Raw genomic sequence first — 14,498 nt, 5'->3', positions numbered from 1 at the left:
CAGTGGTTAAGAATCCGCCTGCCAATGCAGGAGACACAGGTTCGAGCCCTGGTCTGGGAAGATCCCACATGCTGCAGAGCAACTGAGCCCATGCGCCACAACTACTGAGTCTGTGCTATAGAGCCATTGAGCCACAACTACTGAAGCCCGCATACCTAGAGCTCATGCTCTGCAACAAGAGAAGCCACTGCACTGAGAAGCCTGTGCACAACAAAGAGCAGCCCCGGCTCGCCACAACTAGAGAAAGCCTGCGTGCAGCAACGAAGACCCAATGCAGCCATAAATAAATAAATTTATTTTTTTAAAAAAGGAGTTAAGTGAGGGACTTCCCTTGTGGCCCAGTGGGTAAGACTCCGCACACCCAATGCAGGGGGCCAGGGTTCAACGCCTGGCTGGGGAATTAGATCCCACATGCATGCCACAGCTAAGAGTCCACATGCCACAACAAAGATCCTGTGTGCCAAAATGAAGACCCAGCACAGTCAAAATAAAAAATAATAAGTAAATTAAAAAAAAAAAAAGAGACTTCCCTGGCGGTCCAGTGGTTAAGACTCAGCGCTTCTACTGCAGGGGGCAGGGGTTTGATCTCTGGTCAGGGAACTAAGATCCCACATGCTGTGAGGCACAGCTAAAATATTAATAAATAAATAAATAAATAAATAAATAAATAAAAAGAAAGGATCGTGCCAAGTCCTACGGTCTTCAGATTTAGGTAGGAAAACATACAGATAATTAAAATCCAAAGAAATGCAAAATTCAATCAAGTAATGCAAAAGGCCTAAGGAGGAGCTAATAAAGCAAATTCTGTGAAAGTCAGATCAGTCCCATCAGGGCTCAAACATGGATCTAGTCACATGCTGGCCAATATCCTCTGATCATTAAGAATTCTCAGCAAGCAGAGAATTACACATGAAATTAATATAAAAATTACTTGGCATGACATATTTATTTAGTGAATAAGCATCTTTTCACTCCAGGAAAATGCATAATTAAGAACAGAAATGCTTAAAGGAAATTATGTATAGTATTAATACTTTTATGTTAAGGGTGCTGTGCATATTTGGTATCTTAAGTTTTTGTAAAATTTAAGAGAATTTGGAATATAAAAGTAATAGGTCAGGTTTGTAATTCCAATTTTAAATGTACAATCAATTGTAGATTTATTATTTTAATCAGAAAGCTTACTATTTATACCTTATATTCAAATGTTGAAACATTTAGGAGAACCTAAGCTCCAGATTTATAAAAATTATATAAGTAAGCAGTGGTGTTTGTTGAATAATCGATGTTCTTAAAAAGGAAATTCTTTAAATTTATAAGTTAAATTTAATGTTTTTAAGATGTCTGTTTATAAATTAGCCCAAATATTCAAAGGCCCTTAAAAGTGATTGTTAAAATTTGTTAGACCTGGGAATTCCCTGGCAGGTCAGTCTGGTGGTCCAGTGGTTAGGACTTGGCGCTTTCACTGCCGAGAGCCCGGGTCCAATCCCTGGTTAGGGAACTAAGACCCCACCAGCTGCTAGACTTTAAATAGGATAAGATTTGAAAACTGATTCTGAAAGGTTTAAGAACTTGGTTTTAAAATTTTAGGTTTTACAAATTGAATATTATGTTTTTAAATATAAGAATTCTAAACAGGCTTTTCTGCACACAAAGGTTACCTCAATGGGCATCAAGAAACTAACCTACAACCAGAGGTGTGCTGGAGCCAACCTGCTCAATTTTCAGGAATCTTGCAAGCTGGTTGTTAAACAGTGTTATTAAAAATTAGTACAATTAAATTACTTAAAAAACAAAGTCACTAAATACCCTAAATCAGTTTCTAACTATTTTACTACATTTTACTATTATCTGTGTTCTTGAGATTATTTTTAAAATTTTACCTATAAGGTGGAAATTACAGTTGCATGCTACCACATTTCTTCCTAATTCCACATTCAGTGATGTCACGTTAGCAGCTTGAAATCAACCATGTTGGAAGTATTTACCACAGAAACAGGCAAACTACAAATCAGGGCTTCATGGATTAAGAAAAGCCTGAGGAACACTGTGCTCTGACACTACAGTAAAAGAGCCACACTGCAAAGGGGAGAAGACAAATAGAACAGTACATAACAGCTAAAAGGGCTTTAGAGATCACCTAATAGTCTAGGGCGGTCCACAAAGACTCAGAAATAATACAAGGGGAGTTCTGAAGACACAAAGTTTGAATAGAACAATGTTCATATACACAGTGAAATGAAACAGGCAGGAAGAGTAAACTGGGACAAGACTGAAACAGTGAGAAACGGCAGACTGTAAAATGACTGGGACTTACTTCAAATGCCATTCTAAGGGGTTTGGACTTAACCTACAAGGCAATGGGATCTACTGAAGGTTGGAGGGCAGGAGTGAAGACATTAATCTGGCAACAGTGTATTGGATGCCATGAAAGTAGTGAAACACTTTAATTTTGAAAACTGTGAAGCAGACAAAAATAAAAATTACATACTGTAAACAAAAGTCTTGAGTAAGGTGTTAAAAATCAATTAAAACTTGCAGCTCAAAAGAATACATACTCTGTGATTTCATTTCTATCAAATACAAACCAGGGACTTCCCTAGTGGTCCAGTGGCTAAGACTCCACGCTCCCAATGCAGAGGGCCCGGGTTCGATCCCTAGTCGGGGAACTAGATCCCACATGCCACAACTAAAGATCCCTCATGGCGCAACTAAAGATCCCACATGCTGCAATGAAGATCCTGTGTGCAGCTAGCTAAATAAATAAATAAATAAAATATTAAAAAAAAAAAAAGCAAACCCATCTATACTGACAAAAAAGCAAATCAGTGGTTGCCAAGTGCTAAGGAAATGAACTACAAAGGGATCTTGTGGGTGACAGAAATGTTCTGTATCTTGATTGTAATGGGTGTATATAACTGTAGAAACTTATCACCTGACACACTTTAAATGGATGGAGGTTTGTTTGTTTGTTTGTTTGTTTTTGGCCACGCCACACAGCTTGTGGGATCTCAGTTCCCTGACCAGGGATCAAACCCAGACCCTACCCAGTGGAAGTGCGGAATCCTAACCACTGGACCACCAGGGAATTCCCCTGGATGGAGTTTACTGTACTAAACTATTCCTCTATGAACCTGATAGGAAAAAAAAATTACAACTCAAATTAATCAGACATTTGATGAAACTTCTAGTTTCCCTCTTTTCATCTAATTAGCTCTCAGTACCTACAGTCAGTATCAATTTTTTCCCCCAGATATTATGTGCAGGTAAAACCTCATTTCTAACTTTCCCTCATCCCATCCCCATGCTATCCAATCCTTCACATCCCCTCCTAACAATCTCTGGGAGGTTGCTTATTTTCTCCACTTGTATAATGGGAATAACATTATCTACCTCACAGGTATATAAAGCATTTCACACATAGCAAGAGCTCAAAATAGTTACTGTTCTGCCTTAGTCATTTTCTACATATTTATGCTCCTTGAAGGCAGAATCTGTCTTATCTATCTTTGCATTTCTCTCATTGTACCTAGCACAGGGTACAATAAACAGTAGGCCCAAAAGAAGAGTTTCTTCAAAGCAATGTCTCTGCACCTAGAAATTCAGATATGCATGAAAAAACACTATACTAGTGAGAATCTGAAACGTTTTGTGCAATTTGGGGGAAAAAAATGATCAATTATGACTGAATGAATTAGGAAACATGTCTAAGAAGAGGTCTGAAGGGGAGTAAGGGGAAGTTGTATATCTTCTTCCCTAAATGGTAAATATAAATAGTGCATAATAAAAGTCCAAGAGAAAAACCTTTAACAGTGACATCAGGACACTTCTTAACAGCAAAACACTATAAAAAGGTCCGAGGCAAGCAAAAGTGGGCTCTACAGACACACTTGGTGTAGAAGACAGAAAGGAGCAACTTGTTCCAATGACTAAATAATTACAGTATTCCCAGTACCATTTGGAATATGATCTGTAAGTTCAAGACGGAGTAAGGTTTAAGGACTAAATCAGGAGATGGAAGTTTCAGGATCCCTGTACCACTAATACTGGGAGGTATACCCGAGGATTCTGAGGTATACCTTAATGCTAAGCGGACTCAAGGGCAAGGAGAGTAACTGTTTCAACTCTGAACTCAGAGGTGGTTCAAGGAAGTCAGGACAGCCCGCTGAGACCCAGCTGTACTAGAAGGGTTGTAACGGGCTCAAAGTAGCCAAACGGCTTTTGTGGGGCCTTACAACTGCCTTCCCGAGCATCCCAGAGTAGCGGTGAACTGCTAAACCTAGCTGCCGGAATCCATCGGAAGTCGCTGCGACTGGAGAAATGACGAGTTTGCCGCTTTACTAAGGCTAAAACAATAAGCAACCCCAACTCCCACTTACAAAGAGCCCTACGGCTTCCACTTGCTTCCCTGCTTCACAGGGGGCAATGGAACGTGAAGACCAGGCTTCCCGCTCCGCCCCTAGAAGGTCCCGTATCAGCCAGCGGCTAAAAATAGGGGGCGGACAAAGCTACCTCTGGACACAGACCCCACAAAGAGATGGAATAATCCAGGCGTCAGACCCGCTCCGGCCCTCACACTGGGGCCCAGAGGTCCGCGGGGCACAGCAGTGGCAGCGTCGAAGGGACAAGGGGAACAGTGGGCGGCCAATCTCACCTGCCGCTTGTTCATCCGCCGCACATCGTCCAAAAAATCTAGAGAAAGCATGGCGGGGCCGGCGATGGGACACGGGCAGAAGAGACGGCGAGATATGACCAGCGGGAGAAACGGCTGGCGCACGGGCCAACCTCTCACTGGACAGAACCCCAGGGTGCCCGCACTTCCGCTTCCGGGGCGGAACCGGCGCGGCCCCGCCCCTCCGCCGGGGCGAGCAGACAAAGGGTCTCGCGACCGTCCTAATTCCAGCCTCTTGGCCTGACCTCGCTGTAGCAGGGCTGTCGTACCCCTAACCTCGTCTGCTGAGAACAGAATGAAGCCCACTTCCCGCTCTCAGCCCCGTGGCCCCACACGGAGGCCGCCACTCGGGGTTAGATAGGAGGCCGCCCTGCAACTTCCAGAAGGCGGGCCCTGGTGCACGCCTGGCCAATAGGGAGCCGTGTTTCTGGAGTCTGAGGGCAGAAAAGGCCCCTGAGCGGCCGGCGCGTTCAAGCCCCAGTCGTGGGTCTGGGTGTGGCCCTGGATGTTCCGATAGGCCTTGCTTCCTCTGCTGCGGCCGGTCTCCTGCGCTACGGGAAACTGACGGCTGAGGTGTTTAAATAAGTGCTGTTGGGTAAGGGCGGGGGATGTGACTTTCAAAGCACTGCCTGACGCTTTCAGGAGTTTAAGAAACCCGTGGCTGGAGAGAAAACAACCCGGTAGGATTAGAAAACTACCAAACCATGCAACCGTGTGATGAGACCACCAGTAGTGCGGGTTGTGAGGTAGTCCCTTCCTCCCCGAAATTGACCTTGCTAACAGGATCTGATTGTCTACTAGACGAAAACCTCCTGGTTTTGTTACCTCGGGCACCATAATGTGACCCTCTTATCGCTGACTTCTGTCTCTATACAGATCTTCCTTGACTTACCTCCCAATAAACCCATGGTAAATTGAAAATACCATAATTCAAAAATGCATTCAATACGCCTAATCTACTGAACATCGTAGCTTGGCCTAGCCTACCTTAAGCAAGCAGAGCACACACTAGCCTACGGTTGGGCAAAATCATCTGACGCAAACCGTTTTTTGTTTTTATTTTTTTGCCTCAGTGTTGGGCATGTGGAACTTCCCGGACCAGGGACCGAGCCCATGGCCCCTGCAGTGGAAGTGTGGAGTCTTAACCACTGGACCACTGGGGAAGTCCTACACAAGTGTATTTTATAATAAAGTGTTTAATATCTCATGTAATTTATTGACTACTGTACTGAAAGTGAAAGACTGGTTGTGTGGCTACAAAAGTGTGTAAGTATACTGGTTGTTTGCCATCTGTGCTCATGTGGCTGACTGGGAGCTGTGGCTTGCTGCTGCTGCCCACCATCAGAAGAGAGTATCATACTGGGAAAAGAAGTACAGTTTCTAGTGAATGCTTATCACCTTCACACCATGGTTAAAGTAATACAAAAATTGTAAGTCAAACCATTATAAGTCAGGTATGTCTGTATATAAATAGTCTTTGCTTTGACTGGCAGAAGCTCTTAACACACACCTAGGACAAGAAAAACCAGAACTGGTCTCTGGCTATTATTTCTATCTTTTTCAAAATATTGATTATCTCACACCAGGGGAAGCTGAGTGAGGAAATAGCACTGGAACTCTTTGTACTATCCTTGCAATTCTTTAAATTGAAAATTATTTCACAATAAAAAAGTATATTTAAGGATGGTTATAATAAAAAAGACAGTTTTTATTATGAGTTTGGTGGAGGATGGAACACTGGTGGTGGGTATGAAAAATGGTGCAGCCACTTTAGAAAATAGAGCAGTTCCTCAAAAGGTTAAACATATTAACTATATTACTGTAGTTACTATCTTGACCATATTAACCAGCAATTCCACTCCAAGGTATATATCTAAGAGGACTAAAAACATATGTCCACACAAAAACTTGCACATGAATGTTCATGACAGCATAATTCATAATAACCAAAAAGCGCAAATAACCCAAATATTCATCAACTGATGAAGGGATGAACAAAATATGGTATATCCATACAATGGAATATTATTTAGCAACAAAAAGAAATACTACAACACAGATGAACCTTTAAAACATTAGGTTCTTAAAACATTTCTTCTTAATGAGAGAAGCTAGTCACAAAAGACCATGAATTATATGATGCCATTTATGTAAGATGTCCAGAATAGGCAAATCCATAAAGACAGAAAGCAGTGGTTGCCTAGGGCTGGGAGCATTGGGAGAAATGGGAAGTGATATTAATGGGTATAGGGTTTCTTTTTTGGTGGGGTGTTGAAAATGTTCTAAAATTGATTGTGGTGATAACTGTACAACCCTATGAATATACTAAAAACCACTGAATTGACACTTTAAATTGGTAAGCTGTATGGGATGTGAATTATATCACAATAAAGCTGTTACAAAAAAAGAAAAAAAAGAACCATTGATTTCTTGTTTGTTGTTAAATTCCCAGTGGCAAACGTACAACCTGACAAGTAGTATTGGGCCCCCAACAAATATCTGCTGAATTTAAAATACATGTGTGTGTTGGGGGATGAGGTATCCCTAACTGTTGCCCATAGGTAACCCACACTTACTGAGTTGAAATATGAATTCCTGATTTCTCCAAATTAGGAAGGCCTGTGGAGGAAAATACACACAAACTCTGTGAGGGCAGGGACCTTTTCCACCCTTCTATCCGCAGCTTTCTTAACAGTACCTGACTCTTTTCTCCATATGTTTTAAATTATACAAATAATACATGAGTACATTCTCACCATAAAAGATTAAAACATGACAGGCAACCTAGCCACTCCACTGCTGGGTATATACCCAAAAGAATTGACAGCAGGGTCTTGAAGAGGTTTTTGTACACCCATGTTCATAGTAGCATTATTCACAATACCCAAAATGTGGAAGCAACCCAAGTGTCCCTCAATGGATGAATGAATAAACAAATGTGGTATAAACATCCTATGGAATATTATTCAGCCTTAAAAAGGAATGAAGTCCTGACATATGCTACCACATGGATGAACCTTGACGATGTTATGCTAATAGAAATAAGCCAGATACAAAGGGACAAATATTGTCTGATTCCACTTATATGAGGTACCAGGGTAGTCAGATTCATGGAGACAGAAAGAAGAACAGTGGTTAAGGGGTTAGGGAGATGAGATGGGGAGTTACTATTTAAGGGATGCAGAGTTTCAATTTTTCAAGATAGAAAAGTTCTGGAGATTGGTTGCACAGCAATGTGAATGCACTTAACACTGCTAAACTCTACACTTAAAAACAGGTAAGACAGGCTTCCCTGGTGGTGCAGTGATTGAGAGTCCGCCTGCCGATGCAGGGGACGTGGGTTTGTGCCCCGGTCTGGTAAGATCCCACATGCGGTGGAGCAGCTAGGCCCGTGAGCCATGGCCACTTAGCCTGCGCGTCTGGAGCCTGTGCTCTACAACGGGAGATGCCACAATAATGAGAGGCCCGCGTACGGCAAAACAAACAAACAAACAAAAAAAACAGGTAAGATGGTACATTTTTTGTTATGTGTATTTGACCACAATTTGAAATAAAAAAGATAAGCATAGGGACTTCCCTGGTGGTGCAGTGGTTAAGAATCCACCTGCCAGTGCAGGGGACACGGGTTTGAGCCCCGGTCCGGGAACATCCCACAGGCCACGGAGCAACTAAGCCCGTGCGCCACAACTACTGAGCCTGCATTCTAGAGCGCGTGAGCCACAACTACTGAGCCTGCGTGCCACAACTACTGAAGCCTGCACTCCTAGAGTCCGTGCTCTGCAAAGAGAAGCCACCACAATGTGAAGCCCACGCAGCGCAATGAAGAGTAGCCCCCACTCACCACAACTAAAGAAAGCCCATGCAGCAACGAGGACCCAACGCAGCCAATAAATAAATAAATAAATAAATGTTCCTTAAAAAAAAAAAAAAGGTAAGCATACATAGAGTAGAATGTGATGGTTCCCTTTGCTCTCCTAGTCTTTCCCCTCTCTAGACTGATCACCACTACACACTTTTTCCTTCTAGTGCTTTTTTCCTATGTACTTAAAATTTACACTCACTTTTTAACATAAATGGGATCACACTGTACATTTCCTTTTAGTTTTTGCTCTCCTTTCTCTTTTCCCCTTCACTGAGTCCTCTAGTCATATGACTGCAATTTTCTCCCAATCTAACAGCACTTTTCCAACATTAGGTCCCTGAACCAGTGATCTATCAAGTTATCTACAGGATATTTGAGTGGGATGAGAAGCTTTTATTCACATCTACTTCATAAATTTTAAATGTCAGATTAATCATGATTTTCTCAAACCATGTAACATCTCAATAGTCGTTTCACTCTTAAAGTTTAGGTTGCTCTATAGTTTGTCTCAGCTAATAATGTTCTGTTGATATGATGCAGTTAATCTAAACTAATGTATTTTTTCATAATATGTGTTATTGTTTATGTGTTAAATTTTAAATTTCATTGTGTTGCATTTTATTTTCAATTCACAAAAGTGGATCATTAATTCAAATCAGTTAGTTGAAAGTTAAATCAGGACGCTGAATACTTTGAAACTGAGAAAAAAGTTGTAACTGAAACATTGCCCAGGAATACAGTGCAAATACATATACTGGGTGAATCTGACTGTGCAGGGGCTGGGTAATCCACAAGTGTAATGAATTATGATGAACAGCTGAAAAAGAAAAGTGCTAATTATGGGACTTCTCTGGTGGCGCAGTGGTTAAGAATCCACCTGCCAATGCAGGGTATGCGGGTTTGATCCCTGGTCTGGAAAGATCCCACATGAGCAGAGCAATTAAACCTGTGCGCCGCAACTGCTGAGCCTGTGCTCTAGAGCCCCTGAGCCACAACTACTGAGCCCTCGTGCCACAACTACTGAAGCCCGCACACCTAGAGCTGGTGCTCCACAACAAGAGAAGCCAGCACAATGAGAAGCCTGTGCACCTAAATGAAGTATAGCCCCCATTTACTGCAACTATAGAAAGCCTGTGTGTAGCAATGAAGACCCAATGCAGCCAAAAAAAAAAAAAAAAAACACTCTGTAATGACCTATATGGGAAAAGAATCTAAAAAAGAGTAGAGGGACTTCCTTGGTGGTCTAGTGGGTAAGACTCCATGCTCCCAGTGGAGGGGGCCCAGGTTCAATCCCTGGTAGGGGAACTAGATCCTGCATGCATGCCACAACTAAGAGTCTGCATGCTGCAACCCAGATCCTGCATGTCACAACTAAGACTCAATGCAGCCTAAATTAATTAATTAATTAATTAATATTTTTAAATGTATACATTAAAAAAATTTTTTAAGTAAGTAAATAAGAGTAGATATATGTATATGTATAACTGATTCACCTTGCTGTACACCTGAAACTAACACAGCATTGTAAATCAACTATACGTCAATAAAAAAATTTTTTTAATAAATAAAATAAACTGGTAGTCTATTTGCCCCTGGTTCCTAGTACACTACATATGTTTCATTACATAGGTTATGAAACTTGGTCAAATAGTGGCATAAAGTCAATGAAGTTTTAGTGCCATTTTTTAAAAAGCACAGTGGCCAATCTGATAATCAAAAATATTTTTTTTCTAGAGGAAGAAAAACCCACAAAGTAATGCTTCCTGGGCTTCCCTAGTGGCGCAGTGGTTGAGAGTCCACCTGCCGATGCAGGGGACGTGGGTTCGTGCCCTAGTCCGGGAAGATCCCACATGCCACGGAGTGGCTAGGCCCGTGAGCCATGGCCACTGAGCCTGTGCGTCTGGAGCCTGTGCTCTGCAATGGGAGAGGCCACAACAGTGAGAGGCCCGCGTACAGCAAAAAAAATAAAAATAAAAAAATAAAAAATATATAAAGCTATCCTTTAAAGTTACACTTTTTGTAGCCAAAACAGTGACAGGTCACATTCCGGCCAAAAAACTTTTAAAGTCAGTCATAGTGTTAATGATTAATAGCTCAGTAAGAAAGCTAAATAAGATTTTGGCAAAATTCCTTTATCAAAAGATATTGTTGAGGGCTTCCCTGGTGGCACAGTGGTTGAGAGTCCACCTGCCGATGCAGGGGACACGGGTTCGTGCCCCGGTCCGGGAGGATCCCACATGCCATGGAGGGGCTGGGCCTGTGAGCCATGGTCACTGAGCCTGCGCGTCTGGAGCGGGTGCTCCGCAACGAGAGAGGCCACGGCAGTGAGAGGCCCGTGTACCGCAAAAAAAAAAAAAAAAAAATTGTTGAAAAAAAGATACTGTTGGACATTACAGAATATCAGTGGCATATGAAGTAGACAAACACATGGTCTGGAGTTGTCTAGGGCTGCTGGAGAAGTCGTCCAACCATGCTAGGTCCTGGAAACCTATCACCCACTTTTCCCTCATTTTCGTTGATCTGATGATTAGTTATCTATTTCTGTATAAGAAATTACACCAAAACATAGTGACTTAAAACAAGAAACATTATCTCACAGTTTTTGTGAGTCAGAAATTTGGAGCTCCCTCGTGGTTAAGGCTCAAGGTCTCTCATAAAGTTATAGTCAAGCTGTCCAGAGGGGCTGCAGTCTTATCTGAAGGCTTAACTGAGGGAGGATCTGCTTCCAAGCTCACTCATGTAGTTGTTGGTAGGTCTTTGTTACTCCTGGGCTGTTGGACTGAAGCCTCAGTTCATACTTGGCTGTTGCTCATAGGTCTCCCTCAGTTTCATGTGCATCTCTCTTTTGGCAGCTTATAACATGGCAGCTAACTTCTATCAGAGTGAATGATCCAAGAGAGAAAAGAACAGGATGAAGCCTAGGATAACCAACTCATCCTGATTTTCCCATAACTGTCTGGGTTTTTGCACTGAAATTTCTGTATCTCAGAAAATCCCTCAGTTCCAGGTAAATCAGGATTGTTGGTTACCCTATTAAGACAAAAGTTGCAGTCTTTTTTATAGCCTAATCTCTGAAATGACATATCATCATTTCTTTCATAGTCTATTCATGAGAAATGAGTCTGGTACAGACTCAGAAGGAGGAGATTAAGTTTCACCTTTTGAAGGGAGGAGTATCAAAGAATTTGTAGGCATATTTCTAAAACCACCACATTTGGAGTCCAGTTTCATGGGAAAAGAAAGTATTAAAGAGAGACTCAACTTACTACCTTACTTCCTATCCAACTTATCCACTTCCATATACATTCCTTCTTCCTCATTTCTTCCTCTATCAGTGAAAGAGGAAGGCCTCTTTCTAAAGCTAATCCCTTGTCTAAAGCTAATCCTTCCACCTGCTCAAAGCTTCTCTCTTCCACCTCCTCAGGACCTTTTCCCCTTAATCATCCTTTCTCTCCCTTAATTTCTTTCCCTCGGTATGCTCTTCTCCCAGCATATTTGATCACATTCAAATTTTCTTTCAAAATGTTTATGCTGAGTGCTTTATTGAGGTACAATTTACATACAATAAAATGTATAAATAATATGCATACAGCTTGATTAATTTCAACAAATATACATATCCATTTAAGCATCATTTACATCTTTCTTCAATTCACTGAAAGCTTGTTCTTGACCCCATCCTGTGGCTAAAAGTCATAAAATAATTGATTGAAACCTTGAGGTCCATTAGGTCCCCTTTTCCAACTTGCCTCCTATCTCTCTGGCTTGTCATTTTCAGCCTCCACCATGGACTCTTTCGCTCACTTCTTTTTTTTTGGCTGCACTGTGCAGTATGCGGGATCTTAGTTCCCTGACCAGGGATCGAATCCATGCCCCCTGCATTGGGAGCATGGAGTCTTAACCACTGGACCGCCAGGGAAGTCCCATAGCTCACTCCTTAAATGGTGGAATCCCGCACCATCTTCTCACCCTACACTGCCTCTGAGTGATCTTATCCGTTCTCATGACTTCAACTATCTTCTCTATGCATTCAACTCTCCAATATCTACAACTCTGATCTCCTCCTGGAGGTCAGGCCATTATATCAACTGCCTCTAGACAGCTCCACTTGGATGTCCAGCAGACACCTCAAATTCATTATGTCCAAAAGTCTCCATCCTCACTATTCTCCATAAAACAGCTATTCTCCATAAAAACCTTTCAGTAGATCCTCCTGACTTGTGGGATAAGGTTCTTCCTTTTATGTTCCAAATATCCACAGAGGCACCACCCAATCACAGAAACAAGAAATCGGATAGTGGGACTTCCCTGGTGGTCCAGTGGCCAAGACTCCATGCTCCCAATGCAGGGGGCCTGTGTTTGATCCCTGCTCAGGGAACTAGATCCCACATGCCTCAACTAAGAGTTTGCATGCCGCAACTAAAGATCCCACATGCCACAACTAAAAGATCCCGCATGCCAATGAAGATCCCTCACCCGGTAACGAAGATCCCGGGTGCCGCAACTAAGACGTGGCGCAGCCAAATACATAAATAAATAAATATTTTTTAAAAAATAAAAAAGATCACAGTTTTCGTTAAAAAAAAAAAGAAATTGGATTGTGATTCTTGATTCTTCCCTCTCCCTCAACTCCCAAATCCAATTAGTTACCAACTCTTATTATTCTACTTTCTTAATATCTCTCTTATCCGGCCACTTTCTCTATTCCCACTGTCACTAGTTTGGTTCATGCTACTGTCACTTATCCTGCTATTGCATTGAACTTCTAATCAGTCTTCCAGCTGCAGTCTTGCTCCATGTCTTGCCTCACTCCAGTCTACTCTCTATACTGCAGCCAGAGTGATTTATCCAAACCATTAATTTGATGATGTTACCTCCTTACGTAAAATCTTTCAGTAGATCCTCCTGACTTGTGGGATAAGGTCAAATTCCTTAGCATGCTACAAAAGGCACTTTGTGATCTGGCCCCTGCCTACCTCTCTGACTGGTTTCATTCCTCTCGCATTTAAGAGCGTGTAGTTCCCTGAACGCTGCATACTCTCACTTTTGTGTAAGTTGCTTCCTCTGCCTGAAAAGACCTCCATCTCACCCCAGCGCTTTTTATTCTTCCTTATCTTTCAAATTCAGCTCATGCATCACCTTCTCTGGGAAGCCTTCACTGCACGTCTCCTACCTGCATACTTACCATCATTTGTGTATTGTGTATTGTGTATCTGTCGCTCTCACCAGACTCTGAGTTTCCTGGGGGCAAGAGCCTTATTACTTATCTTTTTACTCCCAAAAACTTAAATGAAACAAACACATAAAAAAAGTTGTCAAATGAATGAATGAAGGTCTTAAAGCCGATGAGGCCCAGACCTTCCAGAGACAGATGGATCAAGAATAATTCTTTTTTTTAACTGTTAATTTTATATTGGAAATATAGTTGATTAACAATGTTGTGATAGTTTAGGTGTACAGCAAAGTGATTCAGTCATACATATACCTGTATCTATTCTTTTTCAAATTCTTTTCCCATTTAGGTTGCTACATAATATTGAGCAGAGTTCCCTGTGCTATATACTAGGTCCTTGTTGGTTATCCATTTTCAATATAACAGTGTGTACATGTCAATCCCAAACTTCCAGTCTATCCCTCCGCCCACCCCCCGACCCAAGAATGATTCTAAGGATAGGATTATCCTCACTCAGATCCACAGAGATAGTGGCCCACAGTGTGTGCTCTAGGCTGAAAATGGATTTATCAAAGTAAAAAGCAGAAGATATAGCCCTAGTCCTTGAAGAGCTTTCAGTATCATTTGCAGCAGAAAAAAAAAAAAAAGGTATCTTTATGAAAGAAAACTAGTTAAGGTATAACTGCTAGTTTATACATGCTGTTGAAACTTAGAGAAGAAAAGAATCTTTCAGGCATGCCTTAGTTAAAGGAGATTCCTGAGGGAAGCTGGGCCACAACTGGGCCAGCTTT

General features: G+C 41.8%; 1 protein-coding gene across 4 annotated transcripts in view; it reads right to left on the bottom strand.

Annotated features, from left to right (window-relative positions):
- Positions 1–5,011, bottom strand: part of SEC11A (SEC11 homolog A, signal peptidase complex subunit) — a 46,211-nt gene extending 41,200 nt beyond the window's left edge. For 2 of the 4 annotated variants that reach the window (XM_082616845.1, XM_082616847.1), the window contains exon 1: positions 4,655–5,011. In XM_082616845.1, the coding sequence (XP_082472971.1) occupies positions 4,655–4,705 (51 nt within the window). In that variant the 5' untranslated portion in view covers positions 4,706–5,011. The remainder of the gene's footprint in view (positions 1–4,654) is intronic. The other 2 variants (XM_082616846.1, XM_082616844.1) reach the window with 2 other exon arrangements.
- Between the last annotated feature and the right edge of the window lie 9,487 nt (positions 5,012–14,498).

This window comes from Mesoplodon mirus (assembly GCF_964341445.2).
Source record: "Mesoplodon mirus genome assembly, chromosome: 4".
Lineage (NCBI taxonomy): Eukaryota > Metazoa > Chordata > Mammalia > Artiodactyla > Ziphiidae > Mesoplodon > Mesoplodon mirus.
This window is presented reverse-complemented; position numbering and strand designations above follow the sequence as displayed.